We start from the raw sequence: 23,437 nt of genomic DNA on the forward strand, positions 1-23,437 counted from the left end.
GCTCTGGAGCAGATCTAGCTGCCCCCCACCATTGGGATGAGGAGCATCTGTGAACTGTGTTCTCAGGACTGGTGATTTAGAATGAGCTGGTGTAATGTTTGTGATCCAGAACTAAATTATACACAGTTAGTAAAAGGCAGAGTAGCATAAACAGCCTGTTTAATTATGAGACATGGAGAGAGGTTTCACTGATCTGTGGGGTATGGAGGTACTGTCTCCTGCTAAAAACCTGCTCTCTACCTCTTTGCTGCAGTGAGGGACCACTAAGACACTTCTCTATGTGAATTAGTGTTTGTATAGGAAATGTCCATTGGGATGTGACCGACCTCAAACATTTAGAGCGATGAATTACTAAGAATATGTTTTGGGACACATTTTTGGTTATTGTGGTTAGTCCAGCATGGCACAGTCTTCAAACTAAAGGTGCAGAAACGGTTCTTAGTGAAGAACATTTCAGTAGAAAGTTCAATTTTGTAAATTTCATGTGTGATTTTATTTATTTATTTATTTGTTTATTTATTTAAAAGGTAAAGTGTAAAATGTCCGTATCAATCTTTTCCTCTCTAGAACATTCAAGACAAAACCCAGGTAACCTTTTTTTGAGTGCAGTGGTTTGAGTGAAAGTTGCAGAAAGTGCAGCTGAGCGTTAGGTCTGCATTTTGCTGCTTCCTAATGGAAAACACAGTCAAGGCTAGTTCTTGGCAGAAAGAGCAGCTGATAAGAAATGAACAAACACAGACCTGAACAGAGGAGCCCTTTGGGGACGGAGGGGGAGAAAAACCAATCTCAGGTTAAACCCCATTCTTTCGCAGTGGCAGTGAATTGTTAAATATGTTTCTACGCAGCAGTCAAGTGGATATCATCATTTAGGGTCATTTAGTTTCCCCAGACAATGAATAAGCCTCATCGTGGACACAGCATAACTAAACAGCATTCTGAATGGAAATGCTCTATTGAAAGGAAAATAAGTTTTTTTTCATTTATATAATAGTTACTAATCTAATGGCCCCACTGCTTTATAATAAACCTTTTTCCACCAGAAGAAAAGTTTTTTATTTTTATTTTATTTTAAAGAATATGCTCTAGTCATTTGCATCCTCACAATCAACCATCAATTATACAATATATTTAATGCATTTATGAAAACCAAATAAAGCCATATCTATATATATATATCCAAAACCACAGACTTGGTTCCCTTTAGAACAAAATAACATAAAGGAACATCAGAGCAGTTGTGCGAAGAGAAGACAGGACAACATTGTGATATTACATTTGATACAAAATAAAACATAATGGGGTCAAAATCAAAATAATGAAAACAGTAATCAAAAGAATGCTGCCTGAATAACAGGACCTTCTGTCCCCATCCATTTCCAATGCAAAATTGGTCAGAAAATATATTACTTTTATCAAGAAACCATGGCCTTGTCTTAGAAAGAAGGTAAATACCATCCTTATTAAATGTCCTGAAGTTAAATTAAAGGCCGAATTATGATCTGTTTTAAAGACCCCATTAAAAAACAAACAAACAAAATGTAATTTTGAAAAATCCAAATGTGTGGGTTCACAAGGTACAGCCAGGGTAGCAGAAGGAGGCCATTCAAGTTCCACAGACATGTTTCTCACAGTGCATTGACGGAAAAATTGTGGCAGTAGCACTAGCAGATATGTTTTATCATTTTTATATTAAAATTTCTACATTTGTAGATAAGTTTCAGTTTTTAGATCCAATCAGGTCACATTGAGCTCATTTGACTGATACGGGTAAGGAGGGAGCGGTCAGCTCAGGCTGCAGTTTAGCTTATTTTTGTAATAAATGTGTTAACAGATATTTACACACACACACACACACACACACACAACATAAACATCTTGTAAATGTGCCAATTGTGTTTTCCCTCTCAAATAACCACAATTTCTCGTTAACTTGAATGCTTTGTGAAGGAAAATAAGTTTTCCAGCTCATTAAAGGAATATGCAGTGTTTCTTAACCTGATCTGTAGTATACAGCTTAGCTCAACAGACCACCGTCTCAATGCGGGACAGAAATACAATAAATACAACCCTTTTTTACTTTTGATAAACTCACCAAAATAACTGTCTATAGTAATCAGTGGAGCATTTAAGAGGAATTGTTTCCAGTGATCCAACATGTAGTCGATTAGCCATGGCATGTATGGTGTCCAGCTTTTGCATCCTTAATGTAACACTGGAGCTTTGGGGCTAATGTAGCTAACAAATGCTAGAAGTCAATAGTAACCCATAGCTTTTCCATAAATACACATAAATAAACTTTTCCCACTGAATGAGAACTCTAAATAACACTAGACTCCATGAGGAGAGCTTTGGAGATGTTCTAATAATGAACACAGTGATGGAAAACAACAACTTGTCTACTTTGTAATATGAGCACTGTGTGTGTATATATGTGTGTATATGTGTGTGTGTGTGTGTGTGTGTGTGTGTATATGTGTGTGTGTGTGTGTGTGTATATGTGTATATGTGTGTGTGTGTGTGTATATGTGTGTGTATGTGTGTATATATATATATATATACATTTTTTTTTTTAGATCACTCTGGACCACTGTGTCCTAAGCCATATCATCTAGCCCCCCCAAAGAAAAGATTTTGGGTCACTGATTACTTCTGCTGTTCTACTGTCGATTGACTGCATGTGGGCAAATTGTGTAACATGGATTTTTCGCAGAACAGAAAACTGCCGTACTCCTTTATCTCCAACACTGCATCATCACTACTGCGTTCCTAAGGTCAAAAGCCAAGTCACATGCTAATTTCTAGTTCACACATCGAGAGTGTTACTACTGTACATGGATCTCCAGAAGTCGTCGTCTTCTCTGTTAGTTAACAGTGTCATGCTCTTTTGGAAGGAATGCCTGTATCGTCTTTTCCACAGAAGAACTCAAAACATTTGTCAGCCTTGTTAACAAAAATATTGCTCTACAGTACTTCAGTTATTATTTCACTCATAAGAAAATAAAATAGCATTTTTAGACTCATGTAAAGAAGCTATTTCTTTTTTCAATCTTTTCTTTTCATAGCAATACAAACAAAAGCATGTACATGCAGTACAACAAACGCATTCATTTAACAAAATTGTACAAATAAAAATAGCACATTGTAGAAAAAAAATTAAATAATTAAATTGTATTTATCTATTTAATCCTGGGCGATTATAAAATACTCCAGAGGGAATAATTATCACTGTGCAGACAAGTACAAGCATAGGAATTTAAAGGATGATGCCTTTACGTTTTTTGTTCTCACAAATACAGTCCTTCATAAAAATGCATTGGTGCCAAGCACTGGAGTCACATGGCAATTATTTCTGACCTCCACAGATGTCGGACTCCGCTGGACCCAAAAAACACAGCTCTGTTGGAACTCTAAAGGAATACTCCAGTATTTCTCAGCCTTATAATAATAATAATCATCATTTATAAAGTAACGGCTATAGTAATCTGTGTAGCAGGTGTAGGTTATGACCTGGACTCCGAATACACTTACTGTATCACTGTATATTAGAGACTAATGGAGAAGTGCAGAAGCTGAAGCATAGTCCTGTTCTTTTCTAATATATTCTATGTCTGTGTATTTTCACTTCTTTTACCGTTAGGAAAGATGAATGTGGGGTAAAGTGCTTTTGGCCATGTTCTCATGTTCTCATAGCAACATCATCAGAGTTTTCGCAGAAGTGGGCAGACATTGTTAATATTCACCTGCTTATTTGTTATTTATTTTTTTTAATGTACATTAACAATTATACTTGTTTTAACTGTCAAAGCCTACAACTAACTTACAGTGGGAGGCAGCCCCGAGCAGTTAACCACACTGATGGGGTGAGTTGTAACGCTTGCATTAACGCCACTTTCAGGGGAATTCTTCATTGGCAGAAGGTGCTGGAAACAAGGTTTACCTTTTTATTTATAGCAGACAAGTGTAGCATGCACAGGACAAAAGTATTGGGACACCTGTTCATTTGTTGATTCTTCTCAGCTCATTGCTGGGGGGCTTTATACCCCTCTAGCCCACGTCTGGCATTAGGCAGCATGGAGCCAATAGGTTCTTTATGTTTATTTGCTCTGGAAAGTCCTATGTGTCAGCAATAGGTGCAACTAAGGTAGTAGGGTGTCCTCAAACATTTGGACATATTATAGTGTATTAGTTTTTATTCTTGCCAGGTTGACTGTTCCTACCGTCCCCTCTATCTGTTGCAGTTAATTAGAAGGTGCTGGAAACAAGGTTTACGCTTTTATTGGTTGATTAGTAATAAGATATAACTAATCTAAGGCTGTAATTTGTTCGATGTGGCCCCGCCCCCCGCTAAAGGAGGTCAGAATGGCTGTGGTAGCTGAACCTACGCTAGCAGACAGAGATTAGGTTGAGAGACGCTGGAGTGTTCCTTAAAAAGTACATCAAAATGCTTTACAAACTATATGACCTGTGTGTTACCTGCTGTGTCTGTAACAGCAAATGAGACCGGGTTGCACACATCTGGAGTGATGGCACCTAATGACACCTAGCGGGACCTCCAGCCCCACTAGACAACGTGGACTTCAGACGTGGACTTGGAAGAACATCGTGTGCAGCTGTGGTTATAGCAAAAGGGAGCAAGACTGGAAGAGATGCCGAGTAGGCGGGAGGGCAATGTCTCAGGCATGTAGGAGGGGGGTGTGGTTAATAGGCTTCTTTCTGAGTGTGCATCTGCTCCTGGATCTTCTGCAGCATCTCCTGCATCCGTCGCAACTGGAAAAACAAAAGAACAAACAGAGCAGAGATGACGTTAGTGAACTGAACCATCGATGGAGGATCGAAATAAGGCCTGCGCAACAAGCTCAAAGTGGTCACGTGATTACGAGCAAACTTTGAGCATAGTCCACTGGCCAATTGATTAACTTTTTACTTCTGCATGAGCGCTTTAGTGGACTGCTTAACCCCGAGTGTGCTGCATCAGGACACTGGCGGCTAGTAATCGATATTACTCGCTTACTGACACCAGAGTCTCTGGCCCTTTATGTTTTAACCTCACTACTGTGAACCATGGTAAGAATGGAGTTAGAGCTCCAGGTTCAAATGTTATCTAATCTGGATTAGAGACACAGTGGATTAATATTTTAATGGAGGCGCTGTTTTATTACTTATCATATATCATAATATAAATCAAAGTAATAGTGGATTTTAAAGCTTGATCATTTTTTTTAATGAAAAAAAAAAACAGGCCTAAAAAGAGTAAATCTAAATATAGCTGTTAAACGTGAGAAAGGTGAGAGGGGCCATGCTTGTGAACACTGGTTTTAGGTATGAAACGTTTAGAGGTTTTAATGACAGGTTCTACCTCAGTCAGAAACAGAACTGCTATAAACCATCAATCTCGGTGGTTAATCTGCTCAGTGTAGAATGAGGTGAACTGATCTGGAACAGAATCACTGAAAACTGCGGTTCGTTTCGTCAGGACGAGGGAGATCCTCTAACAGCAGTTCTCTTTTTCTCTCTCTCTCTGAGCCCGTACAGTTAAAGAGGAATTGCACTGGGTTTTAAAAGCTCTATGATTTAATCAGTGAGGCGTAAACACAGATATTTAGAGACGCTTGGTGTGAAACTGTGGTTCAGTGTAGGGAAATTCACTGATTTCTTTACTGTGGTGATGAAACAAAGATTAAAAATTCTACAACACAGATATAGCCATTTTATTCACTATCCATTTATATAGTTGATCATGGTTTAGGAAAAAAACACAAAAGTGGTGATTTTAGGTAGTAATTTCCCTTATTCCCTACACACATCTCTCCACCCAGCATCCCAACAATGCCTCTGGTATCACTCATCACATATTAGTGACCAGTTCATGTAGTCAGTTTCTGTGGACAGTTTGGAGGACAGTTTGGACCTCTGGTTCTTATCACATCTAACCACCAGTGACTTGTTGGGTTTACATCTTAACCATTTATTCATAAAAAACAAATTGTCAGAGGTCATACCATTCATGGTATATGAATTTTACTGTCTAATGTAAATGTAATTAAAATCCATATACCACGATTCTGCTGTTCTTCCACAATTACCAGACTGCTGAGCTGTTCAAATATTTATTTATTTATATATCTAGGTTTCTGAGAGGAGCTAGACCCTTCTCCCTTCTCTCCTCTGCTCAGTCTATTAGTTTGATTCATTTGTAATACCCAGCAAATTTGTGTTTCAGACCACAAAGGGAGTGAGACTAAAGTAAATAAAGGGAAACAGAATAAAGACATTAGATAGATAAATCGATAAATAAATAAATAAATTAATAAATACATTAGAACTACTATTACTGTATACTTCAAGCATCTGTGGTGAAGCCCTGATTTTGAACTCCTTTTTAGCACAATTTAGAAGAGTGTTGAAACACGGTGACTAAAGTGCATCGCTGCAGAAGTGTGCAGGGTTCCAGAACTATTATAAACAGTGGAGATGGAATAAACAGCAAAAATACATACATAGTAAATATGACAGCATGTAAGATTAATTTTCTCTTTCATTGTTTCATCCTTTAAGCTGAAACTGACTGGTCTGGCTCTATATTTAGGACTATCCTCCCATTATAGGACTCTCATAGGTGTTCTAGCTAAAGGAATTTTGTGTTTTTCAACATTATCTTAATCCTCTGCATCTGTAGCGTACATTCTTTTACCACAGACAATCATTTACAAAAGAAAAAGCATGAATTAAATCAAATAACACAATAAAAAAATAAACAGCCCATCTGCTTCTACTGTAAGTGAGCTTCATAGAAAATTATGAAAAATGACTGTCTGTGGTAGCTGCCATACACTGCAGATACAGCAGACCGATAACTAGAGAAACTAAAACAAAGCTATGCTCTGACAAACAGGGGGCGCTATTACTGTGCAGTGTAGTCCACGCTAATACCGCAGTGTCTAGAGACCCCTCTAAGGACCCTGTTGGTTGCTCATTTGACCCGTTTATCTTTTGCTGCTAAAACCAGATGGTCAGGACCCGTCTGGGTGTGTATCAGGGGGAGTGTCTGGCTCTGGCTCTGTGTGGGCTTCTGGATGTGGCTGTGTTTCCGGATGGTGAGGCTGCTCATGATTGGCCGGGCAAGGCAGGTGCTGTACCTCTTCGTCTTTCTCACGGATGAGTTTTTCCGTCTCTGTGTCCGTTACTCCCGGCACCATGGGGATGGGGAAGTCTGTGCCACTTTCCCTGGTTAGTTTGCTGGAATAGAAGCACACAGACACACTTAACCCCTTAATCTACAAACACCTCTATGAGGGGTCCAGACCTCAGTTCCAGACTCATAACAACATACATTATATGTCCAAATGTTTGTGGACACCTGCAAAACCAAAATCTCATCTAATATCAAGTGTGTATACACAGTAAGTATAGACATTTTCCCCATTTTCTCCCCAATTTGGACTGCCAATTACCCAATCCGTACATACTCTCTCTCCCCAACTTGACTGTGTGCGGGGAAGTGAACTTCTTTATTTTAGACTCAGGTGTTCAAACTCACTCAAAGCTTGTATAATATCCATACAAAAGTATTGGCAACAGAATAAAAAAGTAGGAAACCAAATATAAGTAGTTACTATAAGTAGTTCCTGACTATTACAAAAACCCATATAAACACACTGATGTTATGTACTCTACTACCCACTAGGGGTCTCCAAATCTTTGTTTTTTTGTTTGTTTTTAACAAGTCAAAGCAAGTTCTGCACTGATGAAGAACTAGAAACTATAACTCTGTGCCTGTTCCCTTTAACTCCAAGTCCACAGAGTTATTGGGCTCTGTGCATGTCCAGATTGGCCATAGTAAAAGCATGTCCCACTATTCTCCTCACTCTGCCTGAATCGCTGGATTCAGTGACAATTTGATAGAACATATTAACTGCATGTGAAAATAAATGCAGTGTTTAAAGCTTAAATCGTGAACCCAAATAAAAAAATAAAAAATAAGTCTTGTGCGTTACATACTTGCGGTTTCGCTCTTTAACCACCATCCGGGTCATGCTTTGGATGCAGTGAGCTCTATAGTTCTCATAGTGAGTTTCCCTCGTTACGTCCTTCAGGTCCTGCATGTGTGTGCGTACCAGCATGTTTCTCAGCTTCACAAAGTCACAGTGTGCGGAGTTCTCCACTGCAAAACACATGAATGAGTTAAAGATCAATAATAAAAGTAAGCCTCGTAGCTACAGTGCTAAAATAAAAGTATTTCTATCAAATTGAATGTAATTAATTCATAATTTCATTTGATTTAGTTTCGGATCCAGATGTTTTAAAGAGTGTAGAACATGGCTGCTTTGGTGGCAGGCTACCCAATCTTTACAAGAGCAAAAGTACTAGAACAGATAGTCTAAACTAAATTAAAGTTAATAACATTTAATATTTGGGTGGATCCCTTACCAATAATACTGACATCTAGCCCCCCTGACATCAGCCAATCTTTGCATTCTTTATTTGTGACGCTTCTCCAGACTTTTACTGCAGCATTTTTACAGTGGTTTATTTGTTTAGGGGGCTCTCGGGTACAGAAACAGCCAAGCAAGCCCAAGATGTGATACTACCTCCATCATGTTTGACAGGTCAGCTTGTGTTTTGGAGCATGAGTAGATTGCCTTTCCTCTGCACATTGGCCTTTCCAACATAAACCTCTGTTGTTGTGGCTCATTCCTGTATTTGTTTGTAAATTCTAATGGAATTTAATATTGTCTAAGTCAGCAAAATTACTTGATTTTATTCCATTCATTTTTGTTTTTAAACAAATGCAATCTTCAGAGCGAAACCCGGGGGTCAAACCAAGATTAGACATTCAGAGATATTCATTATTAATGAATGAATGTTTTGTTTGGACAGTTATTTAAGCTAAATCCTCTACAGCACAGAAACCCATTTTAGGAGCACACTCTGGTTATTTGCTAAATTTATCAGATTGAGGGAAAGTTCACTGTAGAGAACGTGTACCTATTCGGCCATGGGTGTATATACATTTGTGAGTGACCGTATATAAACTGAATAAACGACCAAATTATGATAATAATAACCCTGAATGTCTAATAAAGGGTTAATAAAGCAATACAATACCCTCTACGATGCCCCATGGATAAAGGCGGCCACGGACCCTCTTGCCCTTTGCTTCCACGACTGTGTTGCTGCCGATCACTGCAAACGGGATGCTATCCTGCAGTTGGAGAGAGGGAGGGGTGTAATCAGAAAAGGAAAAGAGGCAATGCAGTAAAGCTGCTGCACTGCAGCTACTCTCTCTCTCTCCTATACCTATAGCACACACACACACACACACACACACACACTCACTATTACATATACATGAATATGTAAGTACACATATAATAATAATAAGACCCTATTAACCCTATCCATGGATATAGTACCTATATTTGTATATGCACACAAATCTACTATACATATAGAACTATAAATAATTTATATTATTACATATTTTTATGACTTATCTGCAATATAGATTCACTGCTTACAGACACACATTTAATACCACAACTAATCTGGATTTATCAGTTGTTTATAGGGGTGTAAAAATGAATAATGCAGCACTCTAAATCATTACAATAATAATAGATAATTAGATTTTAAAATACTTTTGCCAGGGTAAAATGAATCGGCTATTTTCAACATAAACATTCGCTGTACTGTTTTATTATCTGTATTCCAGTATTATATAAAGTTTGTGTATTCAGTGGTTTTTACCTAATTATTCTGATCAGTAAATATCTCAGATAATCTCAATAATAATAATCTCAGATTTTTATCATACACAGAGTTCTGTACTGAATCTACAGTCCTAGTTGTAAAGGTGGTGTTGTGTATTTCTTTATGCACACAGCAGAATCTCAGACTGCACCTTTAATTCCTGGTCTTGCTGTTTGAAATCCTCGTCCTCGTCTGAATCGCAGTCGGGAAACTGGTAGATTTTAATCCCGTACTGCTCGATCTCCTCTCGAATCTGCACCACACAAGCCAGAGGTTAAGGCGCGGATCAGCGGGACAGAGAGGATGAAGGAGTTTCTGGTTGTGTCAGTGCTGACCACTTGCCTTGATTTTCTTTTTCTTGACCTCGCTGGGAGTGAGCGTGTCTGCTTTGGCCAGAACCGGCACGATGTTGACCTTCTCATGTAGGGCTTTCATGAACTCAACGTCTAAAGGTCTGAGGCTGGACAAAAAGATCCAGATAATTAAACCAACAAAAACAACACAGGGATACGGAGAGCAGGGGCGGTCACATGGTTTAAACAGTAGGTTGTTTAGGTTATATCTCTCGGTTCTTTATGGAACTAAAAGCAGTGGCTCTGTGGAATCACTCAAACAACCCACTGAAGCACCTTTATTTTAGGAGTGATGATTAGTGTACAGTTAGAGACTGTAGCTCCTCTGTTGGTCAGTTGTCTCAGTTAATTAGTTGATTAAATTTTGTTTTGCTCCAAAAACATTATGGCTTCCAGGTGGCACAACTGTCAAAGTGCTGGGCATATCAGGAGGTTTGATCTCCGTCCATGACCTAGAGCATGTACACATAAAGCCTGTACTACTTTTGATGTGAAAAATTAAAGTATGCGCCAGGTTGGTCAGTTAATGCTATTAATATTAATGAACCCTCCAGCTACCCCTACCTGCCTCGCACCAGCTGACCAGCCTGCATTACCGACTGCATATTAACCTTCTAATTGCTGCTGCTATTACTAGTATTATTTCTTTATAATATATTTTTTTATTATTACTACTATTAACCACCATCATTATGTTTATTATTATTACTATTACTACTGCTGAGCATATCAGTGATTATGTCAGTACACCCGAGCATAATAATGGACTAATATAATAACTAATAAATGGTGAGTTTAACACCAGTGACTTCTTTTAGACCAGAGGAGGATGGGTTGTCCAGCACCGTGGTCTTTGTCTTGCTCACCTGGGGTTTTATGTTTTGCTGTTCTTTTGTCTTATTTCTAGATTTCTGTAAAAGCTGCTTTGTGAATAAATTTGTATAATTAGATTTGATTAAATCTGATGTAATTCCTCTAATCAGACATCTGTCTGGGACACCATAAAACCCATTAAGGAAACAAAAGCCACGTAATCCAGTGATAATAATAAATACTGACCAATGATAATAACGGCCCTGTGGTAAATACTGACCATGGATACTGACTGATGGATGTGTCTATATGGGAGGGGTCTGATAAAGCTTACAGCAACAGATGAGCTCCGTCCTGTAATTAAACACTAATAAGATGAACCTTAGAAACTGCAGGTGTTTCTGATAAAGTGGCCAGTGAGTGGAAGCACAAAGTACAGGTTTCTAAGAAAGCTAGGTGCATCGTGGGTCGACTGAAACGGATTGATTGCTGAGTCATTCGTAGGGGAGAGCTTCAGAGGAAGGTGACCTTTCAGACTAATGTCACAATATTTCCAGTAGAGGGCGACCTTACACTACCAATGAGGTTCTTCCATTCAGCCTGTATACTAACTGATAACAGCACAGCTCACAGCTGCGAATTATCTGAACAATTCAGAGGCTCCTTTTGTTCATGTTGACGTAATCTGAGTGTATGAGAGCATGTGTGTGTGTGTGTGTGTGTGTGTGTGTCATACCCATGACCGAAGGGGGAGATGAAGTACAGGCAGCAGTGCACACGGTTGTCCTGAATGTTTTTGCGGTTCAGGCCACTCTCGTCTCTGAAGTACTGCTCAAACTGCTGGTCAATGTAATCTGCCACCGACTTCCAGCTGAAACAGATGAGAACTGATTACATTAATGATCAAACTATTTTTACTTTATAAGTTGATGAGGATCATCAAAACCCATCACACCGACATAAGAATACTCACACTTGTAAAACGGTCTTAATGGACTTAATACACGTGTTAATATACACAAATTTATACTGATATATAACTGTGAAATTATACATTATATTATAGCACAGCGCTAAACCCATACCATTCAGTGTTGTTGACCGCATCCCCAAAACCTGGTGTGTCCACTATGGTGAGCTTTAGCTTGACGCCCTTCTCCTCGATGTCCACTGTGTGCTTGGTGATCTCCACTGTTTGGGTGATTCTCTCTGCATGAAAAAGCCAGTTCCAGACCTCAGCTGACCTTCCCGTGACCAATGCGCTTTCATTTTTAATTACAATACAAGTTGATTTTACCTTCAGCATTGAGCAATTTTCGGTCTTTGTAGAGGTCTGTGAGGAAGAGGCTGTTAACCAGAGTGGACTTTCCCAAACCGGACTCCCCTAAACGATTTGATAGAAAAGGTGAGAAACAGAGAAAGCTAAACTCATCTGTACACAAACACACACAAGTTTGGAAAAGCTAAGCAAGTAAAAGACGACCTGATTTCCAAATATTTCATATATATATATATTTATATATATATATTTTTAAGCAAGTTTACTTTTGCATCTTCTGTCTTTTGGAGATCAGTTCGTTTGTATTCACCTAACCAGTTCAGTACTGCCCAGCTTCTAGACACCTGTACCGGCCAACATCATTTAAGAGTGATGAGGGGAGAGCGCTCGGCCAGTTGTGCTCTCTCGGACTCTGGTGGCTGAAGGCAATTTAAACCCGTGACCCCCCCAGGCCATGGTGGCAGCGAATTAGAGCGCTGAGCCACTGGAAAGCTGAGATACAAGGTTTTTGACGGTTGGATGATTATGAAGATGGTTTTTACATAAAGTATATGTAATTGTGCACACCTCAATAGAAAAATCAGTTCTGGGAAAGAAAATAAAAATGTTCATGCAGCTGAAACTAAAAAAAGTCGTAAAAGTAGTAAGTAAAAGATGGTGTTTGAATAAATAAATAATAAAGTGATTGTCTGACCTGCGACCATGAGAGTGAAGTCAAAGCCCTTTTTCACAGATTTGCGGTGCACCTGATTTGGCAAGGTGGCGAAACCCACATACTCTTTATCCTGGTCCTAAAAACAACACAGAGAGAGAGAGAGAGACGATGAGTGAACCATAAACCTTTATGGTTTTATAGATCTTTTAGCTGATCTAAACATCAGGAAGTCAAACACTGACCGAGTCTGACCAGACTCCCAGCAGAAGAGAGAATTCCTACGATTCCACATGAAATACTTTCCTTTCCGTCATTTTAGACTCAAAACTCAAAGCACAGCCAAAGCCACCCTGTAATGCCCCTCCAGTGAGCTTCAGAAACACCATGCTGGAGCAGACGCTCGTTCTGCAGGCTGCTCTGCAGGCAGGAATGGTGGCCGGCTTGGGTTGATGTAAAGACATTCATTGAACACAAAAACGTCAGCCACCTTTAATTACACCAAATTACAGTGCAGAGTCGACCACCAGCATTTCAGACATATGGCATCAACAGCAGTTCAGACAGACCATCAAAGACCCAAACCTAAACTACTGCGTCCCCAGAAGGAAGGCACACATTAAACACACTACACACACTATACACACACTACACAAGGGTCTGTCATGCGGTGGAGTTTCTGCCAAAGCCAATTTCCCGAAGTCTACACAGTACAGTCCTCGAAACTAAGGCAAAGCACCTGCACACATTACACCCTATACAGCACCGCCTCCTCCTCCTATTACAGTGTGTAAATATGATTTTCTGCCAAACTGTTCCTTTAAAGTCCGCTTCCCTCTGCTCCACATTCAGCCAGCATATCATCACTGTCACACAGACGACGCACCAACTACTTCCTTCTCCTCTAATGTCTTTCAAGTCATTTTGAATCATTTCTATTGGTCCATGATATTCTGACAATGTACAGAACAGCTGTCAGAGTCACATAATGATAAACAGTAAAAAAGGAGATACTTGGTTTTTGTGGGCCAGTGACAACAGCTATAATGTAATTTTACTACAGGACGTCTGGAAAACTTATAGGATAGGAAGTTTTGGCATAAACAGATTAGTTACTGTACACAATGACTTTTTTCAACCTGGTCATCAGACGCGGTCTTAAATTTAATAACAAATAAATAAGACCTTTTAGCCCATTTATTATAAAAGCAGCTGCCAGTTCTGCTACACCAGATAACAGATGCCCACACTGGCGAACATCACACTGAGTGATGGGAGGGTAAGGAGGGACATTAGCCTTATATAGCCAGAGTAAAACTAAAGATCCGAACTCCAAACACACAGTAAGTCCTGCCTGACCGACAGTTTTGGGAGAATAGTTGGGAAGCTACAAACTGAGAGAGAGAGAGAGAGAGAGAGAGAGAGAGAGAGAGAAAGAGAGAGAGAGAGATCCCCTTTAGCTTCTCTCTGAGTCAGGGCCAGCACTTGGTTCCCCGGCATTACCTCAGAGGAGTCGTAGGGATCAAAGCGACCCCAGGGGCTCTTGGGCCTGGAAGGGCTGATGGGTGACTGTAGGCTATAGTCCACAAGGCTCCGCTGAACGGCGTGCCTAGGGTCATGCTCTAACTCCCTCGGGGCCCTGCGCCCAGGAGGAGGCCTCAGAAAGGTGGGCGTCCCCGGGGTGCGGGGACTTTCATGACCCTCGCTCTCACTGTCCACCCCGGGTGGCCCATGGTGAGGGAACGGGTGGCCCTCTCTTGGGGGATGATGTCCCATGATATTCTCCAGCTCCGAGTCCTCCGAGTCTTCCTTGGAGTGGCTGGAGTTCTGAGGTGGGTTAGGTTTAAGTGGGATGAGGCAAGGGTAGATGGCATGGAGAAGGTAAGCACACAAAAGAGAAGGGGTCAAGTATGTAGGTCAGGAAATAAGGGGGCGATGGTGGAAATCGGAAAATAAGGATTGAGGAAAAAAAGGAGAGAAAAGAGGTTGTTTAGTGATTAGACATGAAGCAATTGTGTGTTAATTAAAAGAAGGGTCTAACAATCTCCAGAAAGAGCAGATGTTCAGGATCAGACATTCCAGGACATTAAGACACTCCTCTTAATCTGAATTTAGGTGTTTGATTCAGTCTCATGACCACAGGTGTATAATATCAAGCCCCTAGTCCTGCAGTCTGCCTTTCTTCCACACATCAGTGAAAGAACGGGAGGTTCTAATGAGCTCACTGAACTCCAGCGTGGTTCTGTATGTAATAGGAGACACCGCTGCACCAACAACAACAAGTCAGCTGGAGAAATTTCCTCCCTCCTAGATCTTCCTCCATCAGCTGTGAGTGGTGTTATTATTGAACAGTGGAAGAGTTTAGGAGGAACAGCTCACAGAGAGCAGCTCAGCCACCGAGTGTCTGTCAGACCACGTAAAGTTACAGAGCGGGGTCAGGGCCGAGTGCTGAGCTCAGAGCAGAGTGCAGAAAAGCCTCCAACTGACTCAGTAACTGCAGCAGAGCTCCAGACCTGCTGCTGCTGGTAGAGCTGCAGAGGGGGACCAGCTCCAGATTAATGCCTGTGGGTTTAGAATGGGACATCATAAAAGCTCCTGTTGGTGGAATGCCTAGGTGTCCATGTAATGTATGTACTGAATAGTGGGTAAAAATGGTACTGGGTTTTTCAAGTGTTGGTAAAAGGATCCAACCCTACTCCAGACACCTCATGAGGACTGCTTGGCAAGATCAAGTGATGTATTGCTCTATATAAGTGTGACCAGACAAACATCTGTCCACAGTATTTTCAGCATTTGCAGATGCTTCAACGGATGAGACACATTAGCAGGTGTAGCCTCAAAAGTTCACACGTGGCGCAAAGAGTTCAGAACTGAAAACAATGAGCCAAGACATTCCTGATGTTTGCACACAATCACAGCTTCAATGTGCATTACCTGGACATACACCTGGAAACCTTTTCACAGTCCCCAGAGCCAAAAACCACACGGTGCAGAAGCAGTGGCCTGTTCGCTGAAGCTTTTAGTGCTGAACCAGCTCAGGTTTCTCAAGCTCAAGCCCTGTCCAGCTGAAGCGTGGCTAATGAATAATGCAGTGTCTGCAAGTGAGCATTGGTGCAGGGCACCTGGTGAGCAAGGCAAAATGAGGCAGGTCAGGAAACCCTCTCAAATCGTCTAACACAGGCAATCGGTGAGTTGCTTTTAAAGGCGTTATCTAGAGCCAAAGAAACACTCTATCAGACAGCTAACCATCAGGTTACTGCCTATCAGAGAAGCTCTCAAAAGCTCTTAGAAGCTCTTAACCACTGGGCAGAAGATCAGCTTGGCCAGCAGCTGCAGCATAGATGCGTGGATGTTAACCAGTCCTGTTAAGAACAGGGAGCAGCACTGAGGAGATCCACACCAGGGACTAGGAAGAGTCACTAGTACCTGATCAGCCTCAACCTCCCTGGGTTCAGGGGATGCTGGAGTAGAGTCCTGGTCATCGGATGGAGAGTCTGCCTCATGGTCACTGTCCTCCATTGCTACAGGGGCTACTGTGCAATCTGCCATCTCCAACCATGAAGGGGTGTACGTTTAGGGTAGGGGATTGAGGAAGGTGGTAGGTTCCAGTGAACAGGGCAAAGGTGAAGTCAAGTCAACGGAGAGAGAGTGACAAAGGGCCCATTACGTCATGGTCAATTTTTGGTAGATTGGATGGACAAGGGAAGAGGAGAGAAAGAGACATATGAAATGATTAAATCAGCTCAACACAGAGGAGGAAGTGCATGAGATCTTGATCTAGCCATTGGAAACTAAAATCGGTGGAGGCCAGAAGAAAAAAAAAAAAAACACTTCAAGCTGCCTATTTGATCTAGACCCATTTTCCACACATCCAACGAGACCCCACTGCACTGAACCACCTCTGCTCAATCTATGAATCCCGTCACTCACACCCCGCAGGTATTTATAGCCCGGTCATCCTCATGCAGCGCCATCTGCAGGAGCCTAAAGTTACTACCACCCTATCAGCTGAAGACAACCTTCTGAATTCCGATGCCATGGCGTACAAAGCAGAAAACTCTTAAACTGTGCCTTTCTACCCCACCCACTCCTCACTACACCCCACCTCTACATGCTTGTTATCCTTACCCCCAACATTTATTTTTCAAAAGTGCTGAGAGGGCGGGAGAACCCTCGCCAAGTTCCTAAAATATACTGCAGGCGCAGACACAGGAATCTGAAATTAACAGAGTCAACCGGAGTTATGTAATGTCAGACAAAGTCAATACTACCATATAGAGTATGTTTTACTTTCACCCACCCGGACCTCTCCAACTATCTGCAATAGAGGGAGGAAGGATAAGAGGGAGGTGTAAAAGCAGAACCTCCTAAATTAAAACTGTCGCTCACTGTGGACAACTTTGGATATTCTTGATTTTGGACCATTGACAAAAAAAACGGAACACTTTTCTAAACTAGACAAAAACAGAAACTCGAATCTGGACTAATTATTTTCCTCTCAGCAGATTTTTCATTTTGTGGACATCCGGAGCTGAAGGGAAGCAGGAAATTAGCAGCTCTTGTAGAGGCTGGCGACCCGTTTCCAGCCCTGCAAGATCAATGTTCAATCTACCTCCCAACAGGCTACACTGACCCATTTCAGGACAATGGTCGATAGTCCCACCAGCGCCTTCTCCGTTTAAAAAGTGAGCAGAACTTCAAAACTGTAGACATTCATTCTTACTTTGGGATTCCAATCAGAATGTGAGGCTTTAAAGGCTCTCCTGCTCTGCAGTGTAGCTTGTATGAATTTCGCTCAGCCTACTTTTCACCCAGCTGGAAATAGAAACTGCTCATTTCAATCCTTGATAAAGTCTGAGAGTAGGTCAAGAAGACCGTCCTCTTTTCAGAAACTAGAGGCTGTCTTACACAACCAAGGTGAATCCAGTCAAAAAGAGAATGAGCGCATAAGACATGGCAAAAACGAACAGCAACAAACACCTTCCCCCTGACGAAATGACCTCGGTACCTCACTCCAACGCTCCTGAAGAAGCTCACCTGTGGAACCTCTGGTAAGATTAAACGGATGAACCTTCTTGCCTCCACGGACCCAGCTCCACATTCCCTTGCTCGGACCCAAATGCCAAACCCAGTGCTTTGGCTTTTTATACCAACCTGCACTGGGTCGCAGTGTCCTTCAGCCTCATTGAGCTGCCACGCTGCCCTCAGGGCACCAATCAGCATCAGGCTCCCTGGCTACCGCACCAACACAGGACATCACTGGCATAGACGTTCAGGGCCCAGCCCTAATGCAAGTTTCTGCACTTTAACCGGAAGTACCACGCCGGATCCCAACACCATACATATCGACAGACGAGCAATCCCACTGGAACCAATCCATTACTCTTTCGGTAGTCCCAATGTCATGGAACTTTCAATGATGGTGGGCTGGACGCTCACGTAATGATGCAGTAGGAGGCCGACTGGGTCTGCTCCCCTCATTGATTACTGCAGGCCTGCCAGCTTCTCTCTTATATTTTGTTGGTGTGCATTTTTCGAGCTGTTCATTCTGACTGTCGGTCGTGCTCTGGAAAGCCTGTGTAATGAGTTCAGGATCACAGCAGAAAGCTGGAGAGACTGACAGCCCTGTCGGCTACTAACCTCTGCTCAGCAGGAGCCTTTACTGTAATTAATTCCTTAACCAGCTTTCTGCACAACTCAGCTGCTTGCCACGTTGTGGAAACTCTCCCTAAGGTTACGAGCTGAGTGGGCATCACTTTAAACGATGCAGATGAAGGATATGATTACAGTCACTTTTAAACCCATGAAATGCGAGAGCCTGAACATGACCTCACAGTTCAATACCTCACTCTTAATAAGTACTTACGTGTTGTAGTACAGCATCACTCAATATGAACCTTTGCACAAGCATCTCGTATATACACACTCTCGGTTTCTGAAATGATGGTGGTGCTCCATCCAGTACTTCTGAGGAGTTGCTGATGTGGTGGGGTGGTGATCATCCAATGTCCTGACCTTACTAACGCTCGTCACTGAATGCAATCAAATCCTCACAGCAAGGTCAGGATGTTGGATGGATGATCACCACCCTACTTCATTCCTGAATCCCAAACTCATCCCCATAAAAGTACTGGATGGAGCTCCTCCACCATCATTCCAGAGAACACAGTTCTTCCACTGCTCCACAGCTCCTCAATGCTGGGGGGCTTTATACCCCTCTACTAGCCCACGCCTGGCATTAGGCAGTGTTACACACTGTTTTACTGTGTAAAAAACACTGCTGACTAATGTAATGTATGCTAAAACAACAACAACAAAAAATGACTTACAACAACCCCGGGTGAGCACAGGTCACAGCAGGTCACTGTGTACATTTCTGGAATGCACCTTCATGCTTCATTAAAACAATCTATCAGCATATGAACGCAGAACAGCGCTGTTTTAAGCTTATTACAACAAGTTCCTCCCACAAGGGTTTTGTGTTTGGGTGATTTGGCGCTCTCAAAGGCCCCATTGTGCAGTTGAAATAAACCGTGGGGGAACCGAGAGAGGCCGGGACGCAGCAGCGTGGGATGTTGGACAGGCTGAGGTTTGCGGTTCCCCTCGCAACAGACTTACAGACACAACTCAAGAGCATGCACTGGAAATATACAGCAGAGCTTATGATAACAATAGCCCTCGTTTTAGCTGAGTGTGGACAGCAGGGGTGGCTGGAGCGATGACGGATGCGGATCCTTCAAATTAACTTCTCCAAGAGAGTCTTGTCATGTTTGTGACTTCTGTTTGCCGTGGGAAGAATCATTCATCTCCAGTTGGAAGACCGGAGCGACAGCACGTGATGAAAGCATACTTCCACGCTGTTCAGGGCAATAAATCTTCTTGTTTTTACTGCACTCCTACTTTGGGTACTAGTGTAGATAAGAAGCCATGTGAGTCTTTAGTTTTATTTGATGTGATTTATTGGCATGAAATTCTAGCCAGGAGCATCTGAATGTGCTATACTAGACGTGTCGGCGGACTACAAACTGTTAGCATCGCTGAGCTACAAAGCTGTTTTGTAGGCAGGGTGTCTCAACATCCTCTTTCTGCCGGCAGACGACACAGAACGAACCCTCGATTAGACCTGCACAGCTGACCGAGATGCTAATCCAATCCAATCCAATCAAAATGAAGGTTTATTTGTCACATATGTAGTCAGACAGGGTACAACTAGCAGGGAACTGCTTTGACTACTGGTCACTGCAGCAAAACCTAACCCTAACCCTGGTCCTAATCCCAACCTTAACCTCAACCCAAAATCTAACCCTAACCCTGGTCCTAATCCCAACCTTAACCTCAACCCAAAATCTAACCCTAACCCTGGTCCTAATCCCAACCTTAACCTCAACCCAAAATCTAACCCTAACCCTGGTCCTAATCCCAACCTTAACCTCAACCCAAAATCTAACCCTAACCCTGGTCCTAATCCCAACCTTAACCTCAACCCAAAATCTAACCCTAACCCTGGTCCTAATCCCAACCTTAACCTCAACCCAAAATCTAACCCTAACCCTGGTCCTAATCCCAACCTTAACCTCAACCCAAAATCTAACCCTAACCCTGGTCCTAATCCCAACCTTAACCTCAACCCAAAATCTAACCCTAACCCCGGTCCTAATCCCAACCTTAACCCAAAACCTAACCCTAACCCTGGTCCTAATCCCAAACTTAACCTCAACCCAAAACCTAACCCTGGCCTCTTAATTTTAGCCTAGCCCAGTAAAGATCCAGTTCCTGTTAAGGAAGGTAGGTAGGTGTCTGACAGCCTTTAGCCATTAGCCATTGTCTAGCTGTGCTTCTTTCCCTGAACTAAACAGACGCCGGGCCTAACACCACTGTCCTAACCCAAACATACGATGAGTCCGCACTCTACACTGCCCTCTAGTGGAGCAGAGTTTAAGCATCTCAGTTCTTCAATTGAAAATCCACAATGTTTGAGAAGACTATTTGCATAAATAATTTGCATAAAAAGTGATGCATTTCAACTATTAATATTTGAAATTGGACTGGTCTCAAGTATCAGCAGTATTCCAAGTGCAAATGTGAGACGCAATGCTAACGGGTTCAGCAGCGCCGCTGTGGTCTCTGGCTGTAAAGTGGTTAGCTGGAGCTGTGAATGGTGTGGTTGTTCAGATCGGCACAGCAGGGCTCTTTGTGAGCCAGACCAATAAAGGGCGGAATGGTGTGTGTGTGTGTGTGTTGGAGTTAAGAACACAGTGAGTCTCTCAAACAGAATCTCAGGTGCAGACAAAACGGTTCTATCATCCTCAGCTGGACCAGGCTGATTACAATCTGACCAAGTTCAGAGTCGCAGATTTGCTGAATAGAACTGTATGAAGGCGGCGGTGGCGTCCAGGGCCTTGGCATTTACAGCTTTTTTAATGCTTTGTAATCATTTGCATGGCAAAAAACAATCAAGTGACTTTTAATGAAGCAACTTTCTAAAACAACCTGATTTAAAATTCCTGATCTAATCCTGATCGGACACGGCTAGTATGAAACTTCTGCACCAGCTACAACCGGCAATCTGCTACGCTGTCTGATCTCACATCTCCATTCAACAACTGCTAGACTGTCTGATTGTGCAGCTTACTGTAATAATAAACATATCAATCAGCCTTCATTTAAACTCAGAGTACATAGAGTATTATAAAAATAAGATATGAAACAACACTAAAACACTAATCTGATTTAAACGTCATAAAACAGCAAAAATGATCAAATAAGTAGATAATACATAATCAATAAGTAAATTAATAAATGAGAGTGGAGATATATACAATAATACACTGTAAAAAACAATAGTTTAGTATAAAAATCATTAAGATTTATAATATGGAATTTAAGTTATTTACTTTAGTTTATGAATAATAATAATAATAATAATAATAATAGAGCAGAACTGAGCCACACATCCTCTGTCGGTGCACACAGAGCATCTCAATCATCTTCAGGATGACAAATCAATCGCAGACCGGTACTGCAGCCGACCTGCGCTCGATTAGAGGAGGGTGTAAAGCGGACACCTACCTCACAGTCGCTGTGGACTTCAGAGTTCGCGGCCATTTGCAGAGTTTCTGCTATTTTACGCCAACAAGTGAAAATTTACAAGACCAGCGAGAGGAAGGCCACGCAGGAGGCAGATCAACATGACCCAGTGTCCAGCACCACCATCCAGCTCTCAGTCTCTCACACTTCCCTACATGCTGCCTCATTTGCATAGAAACACCCCCAACACATGTCACCACTACAGCTGTAGCTCTACAGTCTCTCTCTCTCTCTCTCTCTCTGCCCTGCTGGAGGCTTTTCCATAACATCTGCCCAGCTTTACTTTAACAAGCCACCATGTCCCCATTCTGCAAAGCCACATCTGTGATCCAGGGTGTAAACACACACGCAGGCGTGGACACACACCCATACACACACACACACAAGTTTGTATTCGTCTATGTGTGGTATTTACAGCTCTGTCTGTTTCACTGGAGCAAACTGTAAACTGAATCAAACCTGAATCAAACCTTAACAAGTACAAACGCTCTCACTGCTGAGAGAGAGGGTTTGAATCATTTGATCTGGAGCCTAAAACCCCTGCACTCGTACTGTATATACACACACCACATGGATAAAAGTATTGGGACACCTGCTCACTGACCGTTTTATTCATTGTTCAGGCTCTGAATGCTTGCGGTTCAGAGAAACATTTGCAGGTGTTAAACACACAGGACAGAAGCTGAAGTTGGCTCCATATTCGTCAGCTTCTTATATTAATGTTCTGCTGCATCATTTCATATAGAACTCAAAATTCCAGTTAGAATCAGGCATATTATGAATCAGGCATATTATGAGCCAGCTGCAACTTAAGCAGGAGTGTAACTAACACACTGGGTCTTTACTGATTAGTTAGAACTGGTTAGGCTGGTCACAGATTGCCATTAGGAACGGTCAGCCAATGAGAATAGAAGGACAACCAATAGCCTCTCTAAGCCTCCCTTACAGCTCAGACGCTCCACTGTCTTAACTGTCATTAAGAAGAGTAGCAGTTAAGGGAAAGTGTGGAAGTCAAGAAAAGATCTACAAGACCAATAAACTCTTAGACAGAACTGCTTATGCACTGGACAGACAGGCAAACAATGACATGGCTAAAACAAGGGCTTATGTACTGCCTTAGTAGGGTGTTCAAACTTTTGCACATGCCACTTAATTTTTTTAATAGTTTACACCAGAGGACATGTTTACTTCTCTTTAGAAATCCACAAAATATGAATTTGGGTAATTTGGCCAGGGGTGCCCAAACTTTTGCACATACAGCTCTTCAGTGATTAAATGGTAAACATCTGCAGATAAGAGAGATTGATAGAGATAAGAGTATGAGTTTATCAAATGCTGTAACTGTAAACAGCCCTGATGCTGCATCCCGGTCATAATCCACCCTGCCCACTGATCCGCGCTGGGTCCCTCGCTCCCCGCTGGTCATCTAGCAGCGCCAGGCTGCGAATGGCACTGACCACAGCGATCCGGCATCCCCTCCACATCTGGAAGCTCCAGCACAAA

General features: G+C 42.0%; 1 protein-coding gene across 5 annotated transcripts; it reads right to left on the reverse strand.

Annotated features, from left to right (window-relative positions):
* Positions 1-1,046: 1,046 nt before the first annotated feature.
* Positions 1,047-22,239, reverse strand: septin4b (septin 4b). 5 transcript variants are annotated; one of them, XM_072669484.1, is made up of 12 exons: positions 21,917-22,213; positions 16,274-16,396; positions 12,890-12,986; positions 12,214-12,300; positions 12,002-12,125; positions 11,653-11,787; positions 10,093-10,210; positions 9,902-10,003; positions 9,106-9,202; positions 7,999-8,161; positions 7,137-7,236; positions 1,047-4,767 (listed from the first exon to the last, which is right to left on the reverse strand). In XM_072669484.1, exons 1-12 carry the CDS (start codon positions 21,950-21,952, stop codon positions 4,699-4,701), a joined length of 1,251 nt encoding a protein of 416 aa, XP_072525585.1. In that variant the 5' UTR covers positions 21,953-22,213; the 3' UTR covers positions 1,047-4,698. The 5 variants fall into 5 exon arrangements, with proteins under 5 accessions (XP_072525585.1, XP_072525586.1, XP_072525584.1 ...); XM_072669486.1 differs by lacking the exon at positions 1,047-4,767 and adding an exon at positions 14,351-14,674 and having other exon boundaries at positions 7,011-7,236; positions 21,917-22,239; XM_072669485.1 differs by lacking the exon at positions 16,274-16,396.
* Between the last annotated feature and the right edge of the window lie 1,198 nt (positions 22,240-23,437).

The sequence above is a fragment of the Salminus brasiliensis genome, chromosome 23 (assembly GCF_030463535.1).
Source record: "Salminus brasiliensis chromosome 23, fSalBra1.hap2, whole genome shotgun sequence".
Classification (NCBI taxonomy): Eukaryota; Metazoa; Chordata; class Actinopteri; order Characiformes; family Bryconidae; genus Salminus; species Salminus brasiliensis.